Raw genomic sequence first — 26,791 nt, forward strand, 5'->3', positions numbered from 1 at the left:
ATATGTGCAAATGCAGGTAAAATTAATGGTAAAGTTATTTGAATTAATTAATTAAAATTACTCAAGAATGATCTGTAGATTTTCAGGACTGGATGTTACCAATTTCTACTGACTACAGACCCTCCCTTCATGTGATTTATATTTATGATGCATAAGCTGCTACTATCTGTTTTTATTTATACAGCAGAGTACAGGAGATCCACAACAGAATTAGCTGTCAGACACTTCTGCATGTGAAGAATGACACTTTTTTTTTTTGACTTATCTAATAATCACCTTGAGCTCTGCAGCTTCAGGAGCAGTGAGTCTATAATTCAAATGGATATGTGAAAAGAAACAAACCAAAAAGGCCTCCAGCCCTGACTAATGAATACAACAACTGGGGTTTTCCTGCCACCTTTGCTGCTATCCTCCCTAATCACCTTTTCTAGCAAAAGTACTTTTCACATCACTAAGAAGCATGTAACCTCATAATCCAGCCATAAGGTGTAAACCCTCTTAGAAGAATCCCTTTTGTTGGATATGTTTAATTACAAGCACTAGGGTGGATCAGTTCTTGAAGCTGTGAAAAAACCATCAAGGCCAGGAACAATCAGCGTAGGGGACACTGAACTGAAGTGTCAGGCACTGTACACCCAGTCCTTGGAAAAAGCGTACATGGTTTCCTTGCTCAGACTGAGCAGTTTTGGTGCATCTGAAGAAAAGCATAGCACAGTTGCCTAGAGCTGATTTTGCAGTTCCAGTGCTCTTGGCACGGTCTGGGTGGTCCTGTCCCAACTACATCGCTGCTGGTGGTCTCAAAGGACTATGAGAGCAGCTGAGAATCACCAGCACTGAAAGGGTGTTTTGGATACACTTCTTTCTATCCCGAGCTGCAATGACCTTAAAAAGCAGCAGTGCCAAGGAGATTACTGCAACCCACTGCTATCTGAGGAACTATGGATGAAAAGGACTATCCAGCCTACTGATGCTGGGTCCCTCAGACCCTACAACTAGTCCACAGTATTTCAGTGTATTTTTAAAACTATAATAGTTGTCACTGTTTTATGGCATTTGAAACACTGAACTGTGTCTGAATTTCTTGAGTATTTACCACAGTCGTCATCAAGTGCGGGTTTTCAGAAGAAATCCTGGCTCTGGAGGGTGAAGGACGAGGTACCTCTTCAGTTCCTCTGTCACTACAGTCCTGCCTGTCTGTGAACAAACCAGACTGCACTGTCACCATGCTGCAAGCATGATCTCTGAGAAACATCAAAGCCCAACCCTTACAGCTCTATTACAAAAATCACACAAGCCCAGCTTCATAATCCATCCATGGCCCACTTTAATGGGAAAAAAATCTCCTTTCTGTTTTATATCTGAGCACAGGTGTGAGTAGGTTGCACGCCAAGCACAGACTTGCGATGCATCATCTGAAAACTTCAATTTCTGTAATAGACAAGGTGAGGACTCCAGCTTCCCTGTTCTTCAACACCGTATGGCCATTTATACGAGAATCTCTCTAACCAACTAGCACTACAGTTTCCAAGTTCAAATAAACATACAAGAAAAGTAAGGAGAGAATCTGCTAACTCTTCATTACTCCATTGAGAAATATATGCCCATGAGTAAGAGCTAAAGAGTTTTCATTATCACTGTAAGTGAACAGATGCACTTCTGATGAATTGTCTTTTAAAAACTCTTCTGCATTTCTGTGTCATGGAAAGATACTGGATGCAGAGTTCAAGCAGAAAACCACATTTCTCCAAGTAAATTGAAAATTTATGAGAGCTCTGTGATTTAAACTGTGTCCTATGTTAATAACATGCCATAATATTTAGTGATATGATTTATGCTAGATTCAGGGAGAAGTGTTAATTTAGAACCACAATTTTTGTAATTAATGTTTCATTTGGGCTCAATAAACACAAAAAGAGACACTTTCTGAGTTCTACATTTGGTCTTTTTGTACATAATATTCTGTCATGATGGGCAGATCATACTAAAAAGAATATCTGATGGTAAATTGACTAATGGCCAAACAAAAAGTCAATTTCAGTTGAGGAGTCAATTTAAATAAGGGTGGCACAAACATGTTTATATAGAGGGTATTTGCTTATTTTTCAAGTCTTCAATATTGAAGTTATCATCTTTTAACTTTTTATCCCAGCAATATATGCCTTGTGTAACTAGAAATGTTTGGCATCATTCACCTGGTGGGCTGAAATTTTTCATGCAATTTTCTTCATAGATCTCCAACATAACTGAGCAGGAGAAAATCAAAATTGCATCCAAAACAAAGAGAAAATAATAATAATAATAAAAAAAATATCTATGAGAACAAGAGCAGAAGAGACAATTAAAGATGCTCATGTTTGAAATGGGAAGTCTGAGGAATAAAAGTGTATGTTTATATATATGGTCCCCACTGAATCTTAGTATAGGGCTCAAGAGGACAGAAATACAAACTTAGAATCATTTTTAGAGCGGACACAACTTTTGGATAGGACCAGTTCCAAGACTGAGCTCAAACTTTTTCATGCCTTAGTTTGCTGTCTGTTGATTGGAGATAAATACTAACATAGTGGTTACAATGATATTTAAAGAATGCTGTGGAGTGCTCAGAAACATAGTGATAGAATAACGAAAACAAGTACAAAGGCAGAAAATTGCTAACATGTTTACTGCTAAGAAAATCTGAGTTGATTTCAGATCCCTTCAGAAAATTCTCACTCAGCCACCAAATTTCTCCTTGAGGTTTACTTAGCTTTGATGTATAGGTTCAAGCTGAATAACAAATATTGTCACAGATGAACAAAAACTAAATTGAAGGCAGTATATTGCTCAGACCTGAAAGGTGGGAGATCTGGTTTCAAGGCCTGGCTCTGCTGCAGACCTGCTACATACCAAGGAGGGCCTGTGTACTAGTCAGTTTGATGATAGCATAAACTCCAATAAATAGTGTGGTAATTTTCAGACTTGTGATTATTCCAAATTAACAGCAATTATACTGTTAAACCATCTCTTGAAAGTTTGTAATCAGCTGTTGTTAACAATGGTTTTAATATTCACGGTACCATCTACAGCTTTTTACAGCTTTTTTTACAGTTTTTTACTCTGCGTTAATGAAACCCAAGGTTTAACAATGGCTGGCACCTGCGTCACAACCTTATTTTAAAATGGTCTCTATGTTTTAAAGAAATACAACTAACCTGCCAAAGGGACAAGGCTGGAGGGAAAAATCTGCTAAATGTGGTTTTGTCTGAACTAGTTCTACAGTGGCACTTCACAAGGTTTGTTACCAAACATAGCAGCTGATCCAAGAGAGCCAGGAAGCGCACATGTTCATGCTGTCAATCACATGTGTAGGTACTCAGCGCTGCGATCTGTGCGTTGGAATATCATTGCAGTCAAACCGAATTTTGGCACTGGATATAATTAAGAAAGTATCTCACAATAACCCTGCCACTATGTTATAAATGATTTTTCAACTAGAAAAGAAACAGATCCAAATCATCACACTTGTTTCTATCAGGACTGAATACTCTGCATTTACACTTAGACGTGAAAATGAAGGTGCTGTCATTAAAAATGAAGTAAGAAGAAAAGTTATATTGGCACATGTCTCTGGTTACCTCATCTGAATCTGGATCATTCCTACAGTTAGAGATGCATGAGTAACAGGGATCATAGATCTATGTGATCAGTAATGGACTTCAATCAGTTTACTCGATAATTATTTTTCACTTAGCTAGGAAAGAAGCATGAACATTCAACTACACTGTAGGATTCCACATAGAGCTCAGACTCAACTGTAGATATCTGGCATAATCTTTTGGCAGGTAATTTAATTTCTCTTACTTTCTCCTCTCTGTGGAAGCAGTATTTATTTAGTTTCACTTCATCTTTGTCTGCTTTGATTGTCAAGATGGTAGTCTGCTTGGAACAGGGCCTGTCTTTTACACAGACAGTCAACTGTTTACTTGTGACCTATGAAAGATAGTGACGCAGAAATAATACATGTTTAAAATGCCACTCAGTGCAATGCAGAATGCTTAGTAGATTCTAGTTAAGTTGCAGTTTTATGACAAGAATAGCCCATTACATGTAATCATTTAGTATCTTACGTTTGAAAAGATCTCTCTTCCTGCAAAGCTGGGTAACAGCATCAGGACTTGTAAAATATTACTTGGCTCACAAGATCTCTCAAACTGCAAAGTACTGAGTGGTTTGTGGGTTTTGGCAAGTGTTCCACGTCAGCAATCCTTAAATACTGGTGATTCATTAAGTCTTATCCCATAGATCTTCAGGATAAAATATTTTGAGAATGCAACTACTAGAGTGTGTTTTAAATGAGTGAAAAGAAAAAGAGGGAGTGTAAAACAGGATCTTCCTTACAAAGCAGAAATCTAGTCCTGTTTCATGTTCCAGCGAAAGTTTTTATCATTCTACCTGAGTGTTTCACAAACTTTAATTAATTAATCCTCTATGCTCTCATGAGGAAGAAAATATTATCCTTTGTATTACACTTAGAGGAAATCATAAAGACTGTAAAGCCCAAGCATTCCAGCACGTTTTGTGATTTTTAAGGGATTGAGTTTCTGACTGCTCAACTCTAGGTTTAGCTTCCAGGAACACTGTATTTTTTGCAATTCTTCTTCACAATGAGTGATCTTCTTAAGTATACCAAATGCCACTTTCTTTTTTTTGCTAGGAATCCTGATTTTAAAAAAACTTACAAAACATAGTTTTAACAATATATCACTAATATATTTAGAAGTAACTTACATAGTCCCTTCTACATCTGTTTGATCACAGATCAGGAAAGAACCAACTAGTTAGTCTAATCTTGCTTGATTTTTGGGGACTATCAATCCTATTGCTCATGCGCATTCTTCCTTTGGAGATGCATTCTCTCTCCAGACTGCTGAGTCTGAGATGTATAACAAATCAGAGTTGTTTCTATTAACACACAGCATCCATTGCCAATTTTTAATATTTTACTCATATATGTGCACACATTCCTCAGCTGCCAGCACACCAAGGAAAAATGTCAAACCTCTTTGATCTCAGCAGTGTGCCATTAAGAAATGGAAGCATTCAGCGATTAAGTTCCCCCACACTGAAAAGAGAATTAGAGGTGGCCCAGGAAAGTAGAAAACTCTTATTGCTTTATGGAAAAAGTACACTAATTTGACTGTTACTCAACCACAATAAAACATAACAATAAGGAAATAAAAATCATAAACTTATATATTGCCATGTCTATCAATATATAATGCTTTTATAACATTGGATTTTTAAAAAATTTAGTCCCATAGTATTTTTCTCCTTTAGTAACACAGTTAGGGTGATTTGTAAAAAAAGTTCAAAACAGAACTAACCCTGTCCATTAAAGAAAAACTCCTACATACAATGAGACTGTTTCCGTGTGCTGGTCTTTGACAGGAATCAGTTGTTTTCTCTGTCACACAGACTCCTGCAGCTGCAGAAAGAGAGAAGATGAACGTGGCAATCACAGCTCCTGAGTTAGCAGCAGGAATTATACAGTGCAGTCTTCTCACTGGTCTGATGTGTCTGGTTTTCTGCCTAGGTGCTGCATGGGGATACGGCTTGGGGGACACACCTTTTCTTGACAAGAACCATAGTCTGCTGAAGAAGAGTTTGGCATTACAGAACAAAATTATATTGAGCTCCTTTATAAAATTAAAAAGTATTAGGAATAACATTTTTTTCACCGTTTTACACTTTTAAGTAATAATTTCTTTATATAGCAGCTGCACAGTGACCACTTAATGGATCAGTCATACTTCTTGAACTACTTGAGGTATCTTCTGTCCTCAATATCTATACTCAAAGGTAAGTCCTATTCCTTCTCCTAAGCAAGCCCTACCCTAAATATCATCCTTTGCTCAGGACTTCTTCAACTTACAAAGGACAACTTTGTAAGGAAACAAGTTACTAAGGAAAATAGCACCTGTGCTCACAGAAGCATTTGTTTGCCCAAGAATGAGCACTGATACACACTTCCCTCAGATGAACAGTAAAGCTTCACATCTGATAAGGCCTGACCTCATTTCAGGCAGTAGGATATGCTTTATTGCCTCTACTAGCTAGGGATCCAGAACAACACAGCAACCCCAAAAACAGTTCCAAAGGATACTCGGGTGTCCTTAGAACAGGTCTCCTGAGTTAACTGCAGTACTGTCTCTATGGGAATTTCTAGCAGATACCCTGAAGGCAGGAATATGACTCTTACCAGCAAGGATTAAAAGCAGGATCCAGAATGCCCTACCTGGACTCATTCCTGAGATGCAAAGACAGGCAGCAATGCCTGGTGCAGATCACTGCCAGCTGGCTGTGAGGCGATGCGGTTTTGCCATGTTCCAGGCAGATGGCAGGCTGAGGACTGGGAACATCCTGGAAAATGATTCGTTCTAGCATTCTTTTCCATTCTGAGAAGAAATCATGTTTTCCATTTGTCTAATTTACTGCAGTCAAAAATAATAATCTGTACTAAAAAACTACAGCTGTTTGACGTGTTTGGTTTTTGGTCAAACAAAAAACCTCTTGAATCTCTTGGAATTCACTGCAGTTTTACGAAACTGAAGATAGACACTATTTCCCAACTTGGTAAACTGAGTCTGAGGAGTCACTGGAGTCCTACTGAGAGAATGGTCTGCCTTTCATAACCCACATGAAACAGAAGGCTCATTCATGAAACATCCTTCTCCTAAAACCCCACTTATCACCTCCCTTTGAACCCACACCTATTCAGCTTTACTCCACAGAAGCTGCTGTATTAAGAGCTGGAATATTCTGCAGCAGGGTCTGTAATTTGGGACATGCACCTGGATCCTCCCGTGGCTGCCGTGACAGCGTTTCACAAGGCCACCACACACCCTAGGAAGCATTCCTTGGGCAGGTATAGTGAGCCGGCCGGGGACCGGCTGCTGGGGCCAATTCTGTCCCTTCTCCCCGTGGCCGGGAAGCCCCATTCCGGAGCCGCGGGGAAGGTCTGTCGGGGCGCATCGTGGAGGCCGCACGCTGCCCCCAGCCACACAGGGATTACTGGGCCACGAGGTGCCACCTCCCTGTCACCGGGGAAGGAATCGAGGAGAGCGCGGGGCCGCCCCGGCGGGAAGGCTTGGGACAGGCCGGGCCGCCCGGCGCTGGGAGCGGGAGGAGGTGCTGAGGGAAACGCGCTGCGCCGCCGGAAAGGCCCCGCCCTCCTGGGCGGGAGTACGGCGAGCGCGAGGAAATAAACCGCCCCGGCTGGGCAGGCGCCGCTGGCCCGCCTCCGCGCGCTCATTCAGAGCGGGTGACGTCAGGCTCGTCACGTGCCGCCGCGCGTCACCCCGCGCGCGGGCCCCCTCCGCCAATCCGCGGGCGCTAGTGTCGGCCGAGCGCGCCGCGCCGCGCGGCGTCGCCGGCCAATCCCTTCCGCCGGTGGAGGAGGGACTTCCGCCGGGAGCCGGAAGCGGGTCTCTCATGCGAGCGGGTGGTTGAGTCTCGGCTCGGAGACGTTTCGGGCCCCGGAGCCGCCGCCGCCGCCTCCTGCTCCTCCGCGCCGCTCTCCCCGCTGTGCTGCTGCCGCCTGCTCCTCCTCCCGGCCCCCGCCCCGCTCTCCGCTCTCCTCCTACTGGCATCTGGCGGCGGCGAGGCCCCGGCGGCGGCGGCGGCGGCGCAGCGAGAGGCCCCGGCGGTAGCGGAGAGGCCAGCAGGAGCGAGAGGCCCCGGCGCCGACGGACACCGACCCACCCCCTTCCCGCCCGTCGTTTCCCCGTCGAGGCCCGGCCTGAGGGCGGCGGCGGCTGCCGGTGACAGGTGAGTGCGAGGGGCCGCCCGGGCCCGCGCCCTCCCGGCAGCGGCGCCCGCTCGGGCCGCTCCCCTCCCCCCATCTCCCGGTGCGGGAGGCGATGGTGGAGCGGGAGGGCAGGAGACGCCCGCCCGCTCCGCCACCCGCCACCCCCCTCGCACCGGGGAGGCGGCCGGAGCCGCCATCTTCCCACCCGAGGCGGTTCCCGGGGGAGCGGCAGGAGGGAGGAGGAGAGATCCCGGCTCGGGGCCTCCATGGCGGGGTAGGGCGAGTCGCCGGGCTGGGCCGCCGGGGCCGCTCCCGCACTGCGGCCTCACGGAGCAGCGCCGGCCGCCCCGGCCCCGAGCGGTGTCCGGGCAGCGGCCGGATGAGCTTTGCCCCACGCGCCGGTCGGCGTTGCCGAGGATCTCCCTGCGGGTGCGATCGGCAGGGGAGGGGAGAGCGGGGCGGGGGCAGCACGGGCCTGGCGGTGCCCCCGGTTACGCCCTCGGCAGGGAGGACCGCGACCCGTTCCGGGAGCCGGGCCGGAGCGCCCGGCGGGCGCGGGCAGCAGCAGCCGGTGGGCACGGGCAGCCGCGGGTCCGCGTCCGCAGCCCGTGAGGGGCCGGTGCAGGGACCGGCTGTGCTCGGAGATTGGGCAGCAAGACTCGCAAAAGCAGCCGCTGTGTGAAGGGGGTTTTTCTGGAAGGATTTTATTGTCGTTGGACCTTTGCTGGCTGCTTCAGTTGAGTTGTTTTCAGTCTCAATTTCAGTTTGTGCAGATGTTCCAAAATTGCTACGTAGCTTTGTCCACAGTTTAAACAGATGTGTGCTTGCCAAACAATGTTGTACAAGATTCCTGTGTGGCAGATAAGTATAATTATTTTTATTCTGCAGGTAAGGGAATTGAGGCGAAGTGGTTAAGACTTGCCTGTGGCCACAGAGAGAGCTGTTTTCAAAACCACTGTTTAAACTTAGGTCACGGTTGGGGTAAAAACATGGGAATTCTGACTTCCGATTCTGTGTCTTGTCTCTGCCCTAGTTTTGTGGGCCTCCATCTGAATATTTAGTAATATTAGAGTAGGAATCTTAAGTACCATTTCAGGATAATTATGGAAAGGCTTTAACTTTACATGTGGTTTAAGTTTCATGTCAAACTTACCTGGTTTTTAAGGATTGGATAAGCTTTCAAAGGTCAAAATGTGTTGTGTTCTTTTTTAAACTTGCTGGGATTTCACAACTCCAAGATTTTGATTCTGATCTGTTAAGTTTTTATCAGTTGAACTTTCACTTGTTTCCTGCTGACTTGTAAGCATTTCTTCAAGTTAATTCTTGAGATACGAAGCTAATCAGCTTAATCACTCTGGCTGTTAGAAGAACATTGATTTAAAAAGAAAAAAAAATATTATTATATTTTTGTGGGAAGTGAAAGGGAGGAGAAAACAAGGGTGAGACCTGATAAAGCACATACAGAAAAGAGTGTTTATTTTATATGAAATGTCTACAAGAAACTTTATTCTTCCAGGTGTGTTGCCATTTAGATGTGTATACTATTTATATGGAAGCCAAAATTACTCTTATGTTTAATTGGTCTTACATTTTGAGAAAAACCAAACCTTATTGAGACTGAAAGAAAAGGTTTGCATAAATAAATTAGTAGAAAACATTTGACCTTTTGGATGTTCCTAAATAAGTGATTGTATATTTTCATGATATATAATTGGACCTTTAACTGCACACAGTGTTCTGGGTTAGATTGAGCTGTTTCCCTTGTAATTCTGTTCTGTTTTTTCAAGTGTTTACACACAAATGCATTAAGGGAAGAAAAGTGTTAGAGCAAGTGTGTTCTGCCTTGGTTGCTTTTCATGGCTCACTCTAATGCAAATACCACATGGAAAGGTATGGATGACTGATAGGTACATATATATATAGATAGATAGATATAGATATAGTTTACATATGCTGCTGGAACTTAAAACTGCTTCAGTACAGAGCAAGATGGAAGATCTGGAATTGGAGGCAGTTGTGGGAACATTGGGATTTGGAGGTTGTTTTATTTCGTTGAGACATGTGGCAGCCACGTAGGCAGTTTCTGGCTCTGACGTTTTACTTGATTAGAGTGAAATTAACTACTTTATTTTCCTGAAATGCAAAATAAATAGTTGAGTTTGTCTAATCTACATGTTCTGTGGAGATGTGTTGCTGCGTCTCTTATTAAGTCTCATATCTGGCAGTGGCTTTGGCTTTAAATCAGTTGTTGAGCTTAATTGGCATGGTAATATAAACTCTTTGTTAAATATTACATTGCCTCACAAAATGCACACACTAGACACGGAAAAGGCATGTTTCTGGCCATGGTGCATGACAAATCTAAAGTGACAGCTGAAAGGCAGCAAGAAGGGAGTTATAAAGAACAAAGTAATTAGGTGTGGATGTGTTTCATCAGTTTAATTTTTTTAAACTAGATGACTTTTTGGCCCTTCATGCTATTAATGTTTAATTCCATGGTGCCTCTGTATATTAATCAGACATTCGCATTCTCGTAATTTAACAGGTAAGGTACACGAACAGGCACGTAGAGCACTTGCCTTATCTTTTTTTGTGCCTGTGTTGGAAGGAGCAGGTTTTGTCAAGGGCAATAGCCTTACTGATCTTCTGGAAGAAGAGTGTTCTTGTCTGGGAGATGCTCCGTGAGGGAAGGTGCAAAGGTGACTGCAGAGGTAGCTGACAAATGCAGCGGCCAGGAGGCTGTGACTGGCACAGAAGAAGGCAGAAGAGACCAGAGGAAGAAAGCAAAGAAACATTTTCAAGTCTGGAGGATATCAAGCTTTTGGAATGGGATTTTGTGTGTGTGTACGTGCACACATGAGGAACTGTTGTGTGATGTAAACGTTGTAAAAAATGTGGTTTATGTAGCGTTCTGTCCTTTGAAGTATTTATTAGCAAAATGACATTTTTAAACAACAGGTTTATGTAGCTCTTAGAACTGTGGAAAACAGTCTCTGGCAGCATTTATTCCTGTCTGTAGTCAGTGATATTAACCTGAGTGTTGCCAGCCTCTTGTATTTGCATTCAGAATGGGCACACAGGTAGGAGCAGGAAAAAGGAAGGATGTTACAAAATAGGACGTTGTAGGGAAGAAAATTAACTCCTCCCCCTGAAGTTTTGTAAGAGGCAATAGTATGTGGAGAACTGTTTAGAAGATGAGTGAAAGCTGCTCCTGTGGTAAAGGCCTCAGAAAGGTATTTGAACAACATTGTTCCCGAAAAAAAGCATATGCATGCTGAATCTAATACTATCATTTTAGTCTGTATGAAACAAGATCTAGACAAGTGGATCTTACCACGTAAGCCGTTAAATTAGGAAGGAGAAGTGATGTAAACTTTCAAATAATTCTATTTTTATGTGATACCTCAAAAAGGAGAAAGCATGCACATGCACAGACACACTCTTCCCCCCTGAACTGTTATATGCTTCATCAAAGGTACCAGTTCAAAATGTTGTTAATACAGTTGTAAGCTAATGCTTAGGGAAGTTCTCTTTTCCTACGTATTAACTCGTCTGCGTTAAACTCAAGGCGAGCTAGTGTGTCATAAGAGTCAAGTAGGAAAATAGAATACCTCCAGAACACTTTGTCTGAATATTAAACCTGATGATAACTCACCTGGTCAGTAAAAATAATTTGGTGTTGTAAATACTAGATAATTGAAGAAGGCCTATTGCTATTCTAATGATCTATTTCTTTTTCTTAAGAATATGCTGGCTTTGACTGGCTCATAATAAAAGTTTATCTGAAATCAGAAAGTTTGAGGAACTTCTTAGAAATGGGAGACTACAAGTTGATTTCTGTATCGCCCATTCATTTAACTTAATCTAACCAAGTTCCACAAAATAGCGCAGGAGAGAAAAAATTCTATTAATTGGTTCATAACTGATATTTCTTAAGTTTTGGTGATGTGATGGAGGCAAAGATTTATAATATCTTTAATTGGTCTTTCATGTTTGTATGTTGCTGTTATGTACCTTTTCTAAAGGGGAGTGCCCTCCCCTCTGTGAGGGAGCAGGTGCCACAGTGTAATACCTGCAGACAACAGAGGTGCTCTGGAGTAGTTAAATAAGGTGTGACTGTAATACAGCATAATTGTGCGATTAGGATGGCCATGGTAGTGTTCATTCTGTGATGTGTGCTGCTGCAGGTATTTGGTGTCTGGCTATGTGTTTCAGGAACAGCAATTAACTCCAAAATTTGAAGTCTGACAGGGGTAACTAATATGTGGCTAGCTACCTGGCTTGGAACATTGTTGAGAATTGGGGGAACGCTGTTTTGACGCCCTGATGAATCACCAATTTCTTTAAGCCTTAATCTTTTCGAACACTCGTTTACCGTGGAGGGCTGGGCTATGCATATTCTGGATCCTGTCAGTCCAGCTCCTTAATAGGTAGTTGAATGATGTAATACAAAAGGAATCATTCGTTCATAAGCTGAATGGATTGCTGCCTCTGCACTTCCAGCAGCTCTGTTGTTATTCGCATAAGGCTGTTGGCACATAAGGAACTGGTGTCCCCGAGAGTGTGTCCTACAGTGAAGGTTTGTTCTGGATTGCCCTTGTGGCCATCCAGAGTTCATAGGCAGCTGCACTTCTGTATATGTGCTTTTAAGGTTGTAGTAGCTATACACAACTTTTAGTTCTGGACCATTGCACCTATAGATTCATAGAAACAGAGATGCCTATAGATATCTGTAGGCATCTGTCTGGCATGGTAGCTTATGATCAATTAGAGCCAGAATTGCTGTATCTGTTGGGGGTTCCTTCCTAAAATGCCTGTATTGCTTTCAGTATTGAAAATAGCAAACACTAGCAATAGAGACTTTGGAAATTACACCTTCAGATGCAATCAATAGTTCACATGGGTCTTGTTCAATAATATACTGAGTTTTGGGTGTAGTTGTAAAACATAGCTATTTTTGGCTTACACTGGCCATTTTGCAAGTCTAAGTACTGTATCACTGCATATTGCTTTTAGATTTCCTGTGTTTTCTTGCACAAGTAGAAGGGTATTTTCAGTTTGCTTTAGATTGATTCTCCCTCAACTTCGTACTGGCTCTTCCCTGCTACCTTCTGGAAATAAGCAACAATTATGAATATTAGTTGTTTATTGATAGTGTTTTAAGGCAGACTATCATCTGTAATGGAGTTACAAACTTACTTTAAAAAACTGTACGTTTCTCTTATTCCATTGAAGTGTTTCTCTGCATTTCTTGGCAGACCTAACATTCTACAGCCTATTTTCAAGTGTTTTGTAATCATAGGATGCCAGTGATCTGACAGGGAATCTTGAGAAACAAAATATTAGTTAAATAGGAATTGCATTGAGGGAAAAAATATTTAACCATTTGATAAATCTCACTTGCTGGAAGCTTAATGGAATGCTTCAGAAGTTTTACAGTGAAGTCTCTTGGCAGCTTTATGGTTTTGTTTTCGGTCGGTATTGGTATCCATGAGCATATTTTCACAGGTTGTGATGGTGTTGCAGGTTGCCCCACAGCAGAGTCTGACTGTTGGTCAAACAAGGAACTGATGAATCAACAGGCCAATGTCCAGAGTAGTTTGCTTTTTCATACCCTGGTGCTGAAGGATTATGCTCAAATGTTTTCATGTATCCTATGGTTTCTGATTCTTGTTCTAATAATTAGAAAAATACAGCAAAATTGAAGAATGTGTTGGGTCATGATTACTTTAAGTGCTGAGGACCAAAGCTTATACACATGTGCATGTGCAGAATTTACAATCTTATCTCAGAGTTACTTTCCCATTCAGTGTTGTTGCTGGCTGACAGATAGGGATGGAAAATGTTGCTGTTTAAAGCAGCAAGGCAAACAATTTGGGCAAAATATCATTGCCAACATTGTCATGTCTCCAAGATCTTGGGTTTGTGTTGCTGTTCCTGTTCAAAGCTTGTCCAATTCTTGATAATAGATGTCTAAAAGGCTTGTATTATAAAGAAAGGAGGGGATCCTGGTTTTTTCATGAACATGTTGCAGCTTAACTTATAATCTACTGTATTATTGTTATTATAATTTTGTTTCTTAAATAACATTGTATATTTTACCTGCCTGGATTCCATCTATCAGTAGAATTTTTAGGAGGGTTTGTGCCCAGTTACTTTGGCTTTCAAGGAAGAATTATTGTCCTTAAATCCAAGCTTAAATATTGGAACAGTCCATCCTTAAACAGTGAGTCAAACCTGACTTACCTGTACTTTTGATTACAGGGATACTCTGAAAAGGTGGGGTGCTCTGTGAACAAATGTGCACCCTGTAAGTGATAGTCTTTCATACAGCGTTTTAAAAGTAAGCAAGAGTTGCTTCTGATTTCACTGGACTTCGTAATGGAGGCTGGTGGCTTTTTAAAAAGAGGAAGCAATACTAAAATGACTGGATGATTTGGGTTAAATCCTATTTTTGGCAAAGAGGTTAATGAAATAATCATTGGCAAAAAAAAAATTGGTTTCCTTTCCTTATTACGAAACCTTAAAGTTAAATGACGCTTCTTCTGTAAGAAGTTTAATTTCACTTTAGATTTGGTTCTGAACATGTTTCAAAACTTAAAATAATGTATTTTCGGTAAATGAATGCTTTTCAAGTCATCTGAGGGGAAAAAAAAGGACCAAAAATGAAACCCCAAGTTCATCCTAGCCTGTTTCTTTTGCAGAACAATAGTAATATAGTCTTCGTGGAGTCAAGTATTATTGTATACGTTTGTATTGGAAGGACTCTTGTCATTGTACCTTTTCATTTATCACTGTAATTATCAAAATCTTATTTGGTTCTCACCTGGACTTTACATTGGTGTAGAGCCTTTTTTCTCTCGCTTGTCTCAGACCTGTTCTGACCAAAGATGTTGTCCAGCAGCACTGAACAGCTGTCCAATCAGTCTGCACCAAATCTTCCCAGAATTCTAGTTCTGCTTGTCTTTGTATTTGAGAACCTTGTTGTAAGAGTTCTGCTTCTCTGAAGTAGGTGCTTATTGTGTGGTCTGATAATGTAGCAAATTGGCTTCGAAGCTATGTGTGTGTCTTAAAGAATAATTCAAAGCACTAAAAATAGTGTCCTAGAAGTTCCTAATACAGTTTTTGACCTCCTCTTGCTTAAGCACAACATTGATTGCAGTCTTGAAATGTGGGATCCAAATAACAGCGATATTCTAAGATTATAAGCCTATTAAGACCTGTTAAGGAACGTCAGACTTCTAACCTTTACCCTCAGAACTGCCCAAAATATTAACCTTACAACTTCAAGTGATGTTTTTAGTCTTCTCTTTCATCAGAAAATACTGCTTTCTCTTCTACTGTATTTTTCTGAAGAGGGTGTTGTCCATGGAATTTTGGCCTGCAGAGCTGGGGTAGTTCTTTCCTTGGCTTTTGTGAACTGTAGTGCCTGGAGTCCCAGGCAGCATTGTCAGTGTGCATTGGCCTTTTTCTGGTTTGCAAGGAGTGGAGTGTGCAGAAAACTTACAGATGATACCGGTAAATCGGAACGAGGAACATTCGCTAATTGAAACAAGGAAGTTGTTGTTCCCAGTATTGCTAAACTCATACTTTTCATGCACAGACTTTTAACTCATTCCCTCTAAGCAAGTGCTAAAGCTGTTGGTACTTTGTCATGTGTTGTATCTTTTGAAGACTTGGTGTTTCTTTGAGGAATTGGGAAAGGCCAAATAGACCATCACTTGCTGCATCTTAGCTTTAAAAATTTGAAGCAGCTAGTAAAATACTGTAGAACTTGCAGTTGTCTTGTGAAATAAACATAATTTATAAAATGACAGGTCTGTTTGCTGTAGAACTGGCATGCGAAGATGCTGATGAGCCCATTAGCCTGCAAAGTTCAGTATCTTTTCTAGTTTTCACTCCAAGTCAGTTATCAGTTTGAGGTATCAGAATGATATCTGCATCTTATGATGAAAGTGCAACAGTTTCTTTGAACTTCACTTTTCTGTGTGAGTTCTCAGCATACTTAATCGTTGCTTCCTTCAGCAGTGCAATACGAAGATTAATCTCTCTGACTCCCCTTCAATGGATACTTTAAAGCAGGGGTGTCAAACATTCACCAGGGGCCACATCAGCCTCGCAGTTGCCTTTACAGGGCCAAATGTAATTTTAGGACTGGACAAATGTAACTACTTCTACATTTAAACAGTCCTAAAATGACATTTGGCTCTTTGAAGGCAACTGTGAGGCTGATGTGGCCCCTGGTGAAAATGTTTGACACCCCTGCTTTAAAAAAAAAGCAAGCCCTGAAGGACTCCTTGGTTAAATGGGAGCAAGCCAGCCATGTGGGGAGGGAAGGGGAACAAGGAAAATATATTATGCAAGATATTATCCTTGCGTAATAATTCCTCATGTGTGCATGAGTTCAGAGAAGATGTGATAGAGTGAGACAGACTTAGTATCCAGAGTGCCAAAATAAACTCACCTGCTGGAAATAAGGTGTGTGTCAAAAGGACGAACTATAGTTATAGGAAAAAGTAACTGAGGAGTCTTTCACATTTTTTTTCTGGTGGCTATGTTAATGTCTTCATGTGGTGTCTTGGTTGGCTATGGGAAGAAGTAATATAGGCTGAAGATATGTGGAAGTTGTTGAAAAGTTTCCCTTTACTAACTACTGTTCTGAAATGTCTATTTAAAAATAGTACAGAAATGATCAATATTTTGTGAAATCCACAGTCATTAGTACTAATAAGTCTCACCTCCTGCCCCATCTACTCCAGGACAAGCTTTAATTTTCCTTCCAATTCGGTTTACTGCTTCTAGTCAATTGTCTTGGTCTTCAGCTTTCTGTGTGTATGGAGATGTTGTGCAATTGTTAACTTGTGTGGTCAGTGCAGACAAGCAACATGGATGATGATGAATTAGGTGAAGTTATGCATTTGATAGTGCTGAACTTTTGAAATGGATTTTTGTAGTGAATTCCTAATGTTTGCATTCAGTGAAAAATTAATTTATGCATCAGTGATCAGTATTTGACATTAAATATTGGTTTTACATTAAAAGCCTGGAACAGTCTCCCAACTAATTTGTAAGTATAAAGATATCAGAAGTTATTGATAAGCTTTGCCTTTCAGAGAATAATTCAATTAGCCTCTAAAAGATCACACTAAAGTGTCTAGAGTGAACATTTGTGTAGTTTGTAGACAATTTTAGCAGTTAAAATGATGTATAGTAGTAAAAATGCCAACACTTTTATCTGTGTTACCTCAGTTTTGATTTGTATTTGCAGATCAGAATCCCACTGCACTGGACACTCTGCAAGCAGAGACTGCCTTGTAGCTTAGTCAAGTGTGACAGGTAAATGCAGGTGGATGGAACTGTTAAGAGAAATTAATGTAAGTGGAGGGTTAGTATAGTATATGCCTGTACTCTAATGAAAACCTCATCAGTTTTAAATTCATTGATTTAAAAAAAGTCATGCAAGCTTGTTACTGTCTTCTTTTTTGTTATTATTTCCTTCTTTCTTTTGCAGTAGGAGCTACCTGTGATGTTTTGTAGGCATGAGTGATAGCAGTAGAGTGATGTGTACTTGACCTGTTGGGTTTCACTCAGAACCGCAGTGCTGGGTTGGCACTGATCTGCTGCTGCTGGTTTCCTAGAGAACAAGGAGGAAGATTAATGGCATCAGTTGTTCAGCTTGGGTCCTCTCTCCTCTGCTGCTCTTCTGGTGGTCCCAGAAGTAAAGTGTGTGTGCAAGCAACTACTGTGTAGCTCTCTGATTAACTGTTTAGAGGAAAGGGGGCTTGTTCAAATTTATTCCAATTCTGTTCTTGCTGTTGATGTTTTCTGTTCTGGAAAAATAGATACCTGGGCTGCGAGGTAGGGAGGAGGTTAAATGCTCATGAGCTTAACTGAGAGCAAGTGTTGGATTATTTTAGTGCAAAATCGTCATACTTTGAGGTACTTGCCCAATGTACTTTAGTGGCAAATTCCTAATCTCTTTCCTGAGAGAGTCTTTTTTTCCTCCAGTGTGAGATGCTTTCTGCCTTTTGTATGCCTTGGTAAGTAACGTAGAATTTGTGGTTCTACATTCAACTAGATAAAACAACTTTTCAAGAGAGTAGGGGGCTGTGGAAAATTATGGTCATAGATTGTCATGGTTTGGCTGAGCTGCTAACAACTTTAACTCTGCCAGTTGAGGGCTTGTTTAGATAATGCAGAAATGATTTATTTTAATTAACAGCTTGGTACTTTTTGAAATCATCATCTGATGAAAGAATATCTTATCTGTCATGATAGTTATAATAGAAATTAAATATGCATCTTTATGGATAACCTGCGGGGTGTGTGCTATTAGTCCACTTACAGTGAGGGAAACAAGCTTGTGGCTTTGTCATGTATGTGCTACATGGAACAGCCCTGTAAATTAATGAGTTTGGTTTCTTAATGCTGTGTGCTTCAGCCTGCACTCAGGAGAGTGCTGCATCAGGTTTGAAAGCTGAGAACAAGCCATAAGCAAACTGCAAACTGCTCATGACACAATCACACTTGTCTTCAAGGCACATGACTCTTATCAAGCACAAAAATTTCTTCCCAGTGGGTTATTCCTGTCTTGGTAGGCACTCCTGGCATTCATTAATGGTAAGATTTTTTTAGATTATATGCTGTTAAACATCTGGCGCATTGCATTACTGAGGAGGATGTGATCCACAGGCTTAGTCTGTTTCTTGAATTATGTTTGAGTGTGCATCGGGTAGTACCTGTGTGTAAAACTTGTCGTCTTGGTGTGCAAGAGGACTGTGGAAATTCTGTTTGAGACCTTTCCATATAGTGAAAAGACTTCCTTTTATTTTAAGCATATATATTTAAAATACAATGCATAAAAGGCTAGACTTAAAGATAATCAGGATTATTTGTTGGTAGGGGTCATCCTGTGATCTTCTGTGTACTATCAAAGATCTATTTTTCCTGTTGTTTGAGATTGGGTGAGTGAATAAGGATGTAACTTTACACCCTTCCCATTTTTCTTGCTCTTGACTGAAAGACTTTTCCATATACCTCTGTACAGAGTGCTTATCATTTACAACTATCAGGTTTCCTTGGTATTTTACCACCTTTGTTTACTAACTTATTGTTTGGTATCTCTTGGACAACTAATTATTCTAATGATCTGAATTTCTAGACTTGAAGTAATCAGTTCTGGTGTGTGGTTCTATCGTGCAGGTTTGTATGAGAGTTGGAAAGCTCTGTAAATGATGGAGTTGCGAATTGCTTGTGAAACCCTAGTGCAGGAATGTTTCATAGATCTTTAAATAAGAAAATGCAGCGTTCTGTTGAAACAGCAAGGTTTGCTGTTTCTCTGGAAATCTCAGCCATTCTTAGAGGAGAGGCTATGTATGAGGAGATAATTAATAGCATTGCTGAACAGTTTTGGGTGCTATCAACCTTGTAAAGAACAGATTTTTTTTAAACCCTGTGAAGTAGATGCAGCAGCAGCTCTAAACTATTTGAGCTGCTGTTATGTATTGCAGAATGTTGAAAACATACAGTGCTAAGGTTTAGGTGGTCTTCTGTCACAGTGCATTTCTTGCTAACACCCAGTTGCTATGTGGGTTTTTTAATGCCTTGCACCTGCCACGTGTCCAGTTACAGATTCACTCCATGTGCTTGTGTCCATGTTCCTCTTTAAGAACCAAAAAGTTGCGTTGTTCTCGGTGCTGCCAGGGGGGATTCCCAGGTGATAAGTAATTTCTTTGGAGGAAGGAAAACTGAAACAAATCTTGAGTTTCTCAAAATTTGACTTACCAGCCGCCATGCTGACACATACACTGGGTGTATGTACATTTTGAAACCTTCAGCTGTCAGATTTGGATAAGTGTCTGGGTCAGGCGAAGCTCCAGATGTGAAATTCTCAAGTTTTCACACAAATGTTTAGCTCATTAGCAGCCAAACAAATTCAGAGCCTTGTGATGCTTTTTGAAGTAGTACTTTATTCAATATTTAACTTATGTAGACACATATGGTGACTATTTATGTCACGTCAGCTTTTCAGTTGCGTAATACCAAGTTTACAACTGACTTAGGCACAATGATGGTTGCAGAGATTGCCACTGACAGATGTGCTTCTGGGGGTTGTTAGATTTTTCGTTTGCAGCTATTTTGTCCATGGTGGTAATGTAACCACTTCACAGTATATTTTCTTTTAAATAATGTTGTCCTTTGAATGACAGATCTCTTGTCACATCTGCTGTGTAACAACTATTTCCTGCTTTGAAAGGAAAGATAGAAACCCCTGAATTGTTTCACCGGCTTTCTGTATCAGAATGATACAGCTTTGTAGGGTTATTGATCTACAGAATGGTATCACGGGCCCTATGCAGTGGGATGATGGTTCAACTCTTAGATGAACAGCGGAAATATTTCCTTGAAAGTCTTTGAAAATAGCCATTTGATTGAAACTGCAAGCTCCAGTTTGTATCACTGCTCATAATGCAAAGACAGAGGGAAGCTTGCAGCCTTTCAGGATCAGGATTAGTAATTTTTCTTGATGATACTTAATTCTCCTGTATCTGAGTTAGTAGCTTTACCTGGACTGAGAACATGATTAATTCTTGACATATTACATATGCTTTGGGTATTCAAAACACTTGTAAAAGTAATAAAGGTGGACTTCGTTTAGACAGGAGTTGGTATGTTAAATGAATAGCATAGTTTTGGAAGAGGCATCTGTTATTTCTCATATCAAGTATGTGATGTATTCAGCAGATGAGAAAACTCTACAAAGCTGAAGCCAGTGGTATCTCTCATTACTTCTGCTGTGGTGTTGTGATCCTCATGGATACATAATGGCATGAAAGATGGTGAGAAAGTATGTTATCTTGGAGAGCAGAAAGTGTTTCTGACCTGCAACTGGAAGTTTGTTGTGAAGCTTAAGTTAAGCAGGGAACCTCTGTTTTGAAAACATTTCAGACTTTGCCATGTTATTGGAAGTATATTTCTGTATTAGCCTTGTGAAAAGTTTGTCTTAATCTATGTTTAAAGTTTCTAAAATGTTTGCTAGGAAGAGTTCTGCACAAAGCCACACTCGCATCTATTTTTGTTTGTGCTTTCTGGAAGAGCAATGAAAAGATCTTTTATTCTAGTAAGCTTTTTTGTTTTATGGTGTTGCTGTTTGCAGTGTGAAAGTTAGTTGTCAGCACTTGCATTTGTAAATCTCTTTTTAAGGGCTGATTACTCTGGGCTGAAAGTTGGCAGGCAAGATCTCAGCCCTAGAGCATTGTTTGGGGTTTTGCATGTTTTTAAATAACAGATCTGACTGGTTTGATTGAGAGAACACATGCTGCTACTCATAATCTTGTAACTCTAGACAGCAAGATAGACTGCATAAAAGCACGCTTTGAATATGAATTAGAAAAATTAGAGACTGTGTAATGAAAGCAGAGGTAGGAGAATTGGGGGCTACACTTGAGGGGGTTTGAGGGGGCTGGCAGGGCAGTCGTGGGTTTTGTTGGCCGTGTGACAATCGAGTAGATGTCTCTTCCCAGCTGTTTGCAAGGTTGTGGTGTATGTGGATGCAGTGTGTACATAAATACATGCAGATGGTTGAATGTTCACTCTACCAGTACTAGAAAATACCTGAACCTGAACTAAAATGCAGTGTAAAGGTTACCCTGGCGTTGGCACCACAATAACACACGTGTGGCTTTCGGATGAGAATGGTCCCAGCTCTGCCCGGCTTGGCAGCCAGGCAAGTGTGATTGTGTGCACTTATCTGTATACTCATCCCGAGGACATTGCTGGGTTGTATCTGGTAATGATGGAATTCTCATAATGAGATGCGTTTGAAAATATTTGCTCATAAAGAGCCATGTTGTCAACATTTTTTTTTTAAAAAAAAAAAAAACACCAACAGCTTTTTATTTGCAAAGGTGGTTGTGGATGTTGCAGAAGAAAACCAGTAGGCTGAAATACTTGCTACCTGTGTTGCTCGGCCAGGTGGTCTCAGTCCATTCCAAAAATATTCTTGTCATTCCTCAGATGGCCAAGTGCCCACAAGGACAGATATGTACAGGTAGGAGGAAAGAATTGCTGCCCACATTGTCCTCATTCTAATGAGAAAATGACTCTTCCCCTTCCCATGGAAATCACTAATTTAGTGGGCTGAGCCATGTGTTAGTTTTGGGGACAGTAAGGACTTCATGGTTGAATTCTACACTGTTTTGAAAGAAACATGGTATTTACCTGTATTTTAAACTTCTGGGGGTTAACCATCGTGCCTACATACAAATAAAGTTCAATCTGCTTTTAATAAGCTTCAGTAAAATATGTGCAGTGTCTCTGGCATCAGGTAGTTCTGGAAATAACTATTTGCATGTCTTGAGAGTAACTTTGCTCTGACATATCTGAAGTTGTTCAACTCGGCTAATTACTCTGTCATGACCAAATGGTGAGCAAGAAGGAAAAATAAAGATTTACTATATGTATTTACAAAATTGAAATCAGAAATTTATAATATTAAATATAAATCAAGTCATGAAGGCAGGCCATTCTATAGACTGTATTACCAGACATAATTTGTGGAAAACACGGATTTTTTTTGTGAATCTGCTTGCTATAGACTAGAAATAGTACTTAAAAGCTTACTGAAGAGATTGTGTGCCTTCAGAGGTCTTTCTTGTGGTTTTTGTTTTGTTACAATTTGAATGAAAAAAATTGCAGTCTGCTTCCGATAGCTCAGTGTTCTGCCACAGGTATGACTGTCTCTATCCCAAACAGGTCTGCCAGCTTGCATTTTTTTCTCTTGAATGTCTCTTGCTTATTGCAGCAGCATGTATTTATGCAAAGATAAGGCTTACCAATCAGCAATGTGGTGTCTTTTCAAGTGGTGAGCAAGTTAACTCTTCAATGGGATGATAATCTTTATTGCTGCATTAAAATGCCATATTTAACTTGCTGATTTGACTATTAAAAGAGGACAAACTGTCAATCCTCATCTGTAGTTACTAGCACTACCAGATACTGATTGTGGTTCCTCTCAATAAGCTTGTGTGTGAAGATATGCATCAATACTATTGAAAAGCATGCTAAAACACATCCTGTGAAGAGCCTTTAAGGTTTTGTGGTCTTTATTGTTTCTCTCTCTGAAGTAATGTGGCTTTTTCCATGAACGCTGAATTCTCTGATGTGATAGTAGTGTGGAATCCTCATGTCACACAGGCTCCATGCTTGAGGAGACGGGCAAGTGGCAACTCCAGGCTGGAAAAGCTGATGGCACTAACTTTCCAGAACAGCCCTGCACATGAAGTCATTTTGAAGTATATTGCAACAGATGAGATTTTGCAGCAGAGTTTGATATCCTGTGGGTTTGTACCAGTGTGATGTACTAAGTGAAGAAAATTGCGAAGGGAACTCCTGCATTTGGGGTCTTGCACTCTGGCTTACCCGATAACAGGCAATAGTAGTTTGTTGTTAGAAGTGTGAAACTTCGAAGACAGGTTGAATGTTCTCTTTAAACAGATTATAGTAGTATTTTACTTGTTTTGAGAGCCCATTTGGTCCTTAGTGATCAAAATGCAACTTACATATATGGGTTTGGCATCATTGTTATTAAAAATAATTAGTTCACAAGATGAGTGGATTACAACAAATCTGCGTAGGTAATGAGAATATTAGTTTGAGTAATCCAAACAAGGTTACCTAGAGCTTCAATCTAGACGTAGCCTGTGATAAGTATCATGTGTAATCTCATCTAAAGGACTTGTGAAAAGCAGTAGAATGATGTGCTGCTCTGATTGCTGGTGCCTTGCCCAAGGAATTTCAAGCTGCAATGTGCACATTGCAGTCATGTTATCTATCAGGTTGGCTAACAACTTGTCCTCAGCCAAAATTAATGATTTAGCTGAATATTTGGTATGCGATGGCCAGTCAGCAAATGCTTTAAAGGACATGTATGTCGTGGAACTTTACTCTTGCTAAACTCACATGATCTTAGTTGTTTTCCTTCTACAGTCCATAGAATTATACAGTACTGGTGCTAATGCTATGTAACTGAGGAAGGAGGAGATTGCAGCATAGCCGGGGACAGACTGATCCTAGAAGGGAGTGGGAATGTGTGAGATAAGCAGGTGACAGGGATGCAAAGAAGTCCCTCAGCATTGATTTGGAAATCCAAATGCGGAGTAGATAACATCATTGCTGACTGAAACACATTTGTCTTTCTTTAAAGTAGACTTCAGTTTGTAAATCTGGAAGAATGTCATGCTCAAGGTTAGTGTGAACAGCAGTGAAGATTATATACAGAGAACACAAAATGTGTAACAAATAGTGTGCTCTCTTTAGAAAGTTATTAATCCACAATTTTAAAAGGCTAAAACCAGTTTCTGTAAAGAATAATTATCAGAAGCATTCTGTGAAAAACTTAGACACCTTCTGCAGTGTTAATGTGCACACAGCTTTCCATGCGTGGGTTTGACAACCCAGAGTCAAGCTATTTAGTACTTGCTTTTGAAAAATTGCTTTCATCCTAAGGATGGCTTTTGTTATTTCATAAAATACAAACATTCTGAATCAACTCCAGACTTCCTGCCATGTGGACTGTGTGTGTGTTCATGTGTGTAACACTATGTGAGAGACAGTATAATTTTCTTTACTTTTTGAGTGTGGTGATGGTTTTGTGGTGGTTTTTTTGGTTTGTTTGGGGTTTTTTGTTGTGGTTTGTTTTGGTTTTTGTGTGTGTGTGTTTGCTGGGGTTTTTTTGGTCAGTGTTGTTTCTCCCTTAGTTTCAATTCCAAGATCAGAGGCAAGGGGTTAGGAAAAAAACTTCTGGGAATGTAACAGTGACACATTGCGTATGTTTCTTTCAAAAACATGTTTTTCATGCTGACTTGCTTATCACTTCATGCTATTGATGTCAACTGTTCATCTAAGCTGAAAACTTCATCCTGTCTGGGATGTCAGTATATTTGTTTAACTGTATATGCAAAGTATCTTCTGTGTAATATCATAATACAGATGTTTGAATCAGTTAATAGGTAAATGTCATTTTTTTTACTTGAAAACTTTGGGATGCATTCAATAAGTTATAAAAGGTTTCTGCTTTTGTCCATTTCAAAATGTAATGTAGAGGAGATTCTGTGGAAGTTCATAAGGCCTTAGTCTGAAAGAAACACTTTCAAACGCCAGTGTTTTGGAATCAAGGTTCTTCAGCAGTATAAGCTCCTTTTAGGGTATGGGATATGGGATCATACTGGTAGCTTCCATGTGCTGCAAATACTTTTGTTTCCCTTCACCCTGAAGTTTGGTGTCACCAACTTTTGAGGGCAAGAAATTTCTTTCACACCCTGTTACAGATGAAGTAGTGGAATTTTTGAGCAAATAAGTAACTCAAAAAGTATGGTACAACTTTCTCATAGTCCTTTTAGAAAAGAAAAATTTTAAAAATTACCCTGATTTTGCATACCGATATTTACTTGCTGAGACATCATGCTTTAAATGAGATTTTTCTGTGTGTTGATTGTATTTTAAGACTAGGTGTTTTTTTAAAACCACAGTATTAAATAATAGCCTCAAATTTCAAAGCAGAGTTGCTGTCAGACTTTCAACTCTACTCAATTTTCTAGTTGCCTAATCAAATAAAATAACATCTTGGGATGATGGAGCAGAACAAGTTGTTGAGTGTTACTGATCTAGCAGAACTGTTGTAACAGCTGCTTAAAATTTGTGGTGTGACTGTAAGAGTAGTTGTAGAAGACAAAGGTTGGTTTGTGACTGAATGATACTTATTAAGTGAAGTCTGCCAGGTGGTGTGAAGAAGCCATGGTTTGAAAACTGATCTGGATAATGAAGGTGAGAGTCAAGTGAAACTTTCCCAGTGGAATTTCCCTGCCCGTGCTGTGCCAGGTGTTCACCTGCACTCCCACTCAGCCGGTGACAGGAGCTGAGCTCAGTCTTTCCCTTGAGCCAGAACATTCTCTCCCAAGTGCCCAACACTGGCCCGGTGGTGTGGAGGTTTTTTGGGCCTTTGGTCTGAACCAGCATGGCTGGAATGGCTGGGAGTTCTCCAGAATTTCCATCAACCACTTACAGAATCTTTTGTCTTCCTATTTCCGCAGCTTACAAAGGTGACCAGTAAAGTTCTCTCTGAGCAGCCAAAAAGCAGACAGCTCATGACTTCTGATCAGGACACTAAAGTTGTGGCTGAACCGCAGGTGCAGCAAGTACAAGAAGTTAAAGACGGTTCTCATCTAGTAAGTATTATAAGTACATACTCCCCTGGTATAAATGTTGCATGAAACATCTTTTTTATTATGTTGTAATCAAAATTGTATTTCGGAACACTTAGACAGTTGGCTGACAGCATTGTAACATAAAATGCTAGAACAGAGCTCTTGAAGGTGGCTGATTCTCCATACTGAGTAGGAGCCTCAGCTGAACTTCCCTTCAGCCCTACAGGGAATTTCAATAAACTGTGAATTACAACAGTTTGTACTCATTTAGGATACAGAGCTTTTTAGCCTGTGCAGGAATTAAATTGCCAGTCTTAAGTTCCAGTTCACATATTAACATGTGACGAAAACACAGGAAATGCACTTGGAATGTATCTAACTGAAAAAGGTACAAACCCATAGAAGTAGGAAATTGCTTTCTGTAACAGGAATTTTGCTCAGTCAGTTCTGCCAAATGGCCCATGCTGCTGCTTCCGTGTGGAATCCAGTAAGTTGCTTTATGGGACGCTTTTGGCAGATCATGCAGCAAATAGTACTGTGTGTATACATGTTGCAGTAAACTTCACCTATGCCTTCAAGAAGACTGAATACTTGATTTCTGTGTAAGCCCTGCTCATAACATTGTATTTTCATCTTTGATCATTAACTGTATATTGGGAGGAATGTTTACTCCTGGGACATCTTGCAGGGTTTGGTTTCAGTGTATGTTGTCCTGGGTAGTCTGTGCTATGCTAAGCAGCAGGTGCTTGCTGCTTCAACTTACCTTACAGCAAGCACTAAGGAGCATTTTGAAAAACACTGC

The 26,791-nt window shown here is 40.7% G+C and overlaps 1 protein-coding gene and 1 long non-coding RNA gene across 3 annotated transcripts in view; one reads left to right on the forward strand and one right to left on the reverse strand.

Moving 5' to 3' along the window:
- Positions 1–1,300: 1,300 nt before the first annotated feature.
- On the reverse strand, positions 1,301–7,250 carry LOC139827301 (uncharacterized). Of its 2 annotated transcripts, none has more exons than XR_011737786.1 (2): positions 6,275–7,250; positions 1,301–5,628 (listed from the first exon to the last, which is right to left on the reverse strand). It is a non-coding gene; the product is annotated as an uncharacterized lncRNA (long non-coding RNA). The 2 variants fall into 2 exon arrangements; XR_011737787.1 differs by having other exon boundaries at positions 1,301–5,631.
- Positions 7,251–7,432: 182 nt separating this feature from the next.
- LARP4B (La ribonucleoprotein 4B) overlaps positions 7,433–26,791 on the forward strand; it is a 56,961-nt gene continuing 37,602 nt past the window's right edge. Inside the window, exons 1-2 of the mRNA XM_065829961.2 lie at positions 7,433–7,806; positions 25,876–26,010. Coding sequence (XP_065686033.1) covers positions 25,930–26,010 — 81 coding nt within the window. The 5' untranslated portion in view covers positions 7,433–7,806; positions 25,876–25,929. The remainder of the gene's footprint in view (positions 7,807–25,875; positions 26,011–26,791) is intronic.

The sequence above is a fragment of the Patagioenas fasciata genome, chromosome 2 (genome assembly GCF_037038585.1).
Source record: "Patagioenas fasciata isolate bPatFas1 chromosome 2, bPatFas1.hap1, whole genome shotgun sequence".
In the NCBI taxonomy this organism is placed as follows: domain Eukaryota; kingdom Metazoa; phylum Chordata; class Aves; order Columbiformes; family Columbidae; genus Patagioenas; species Patagioenas fasciata.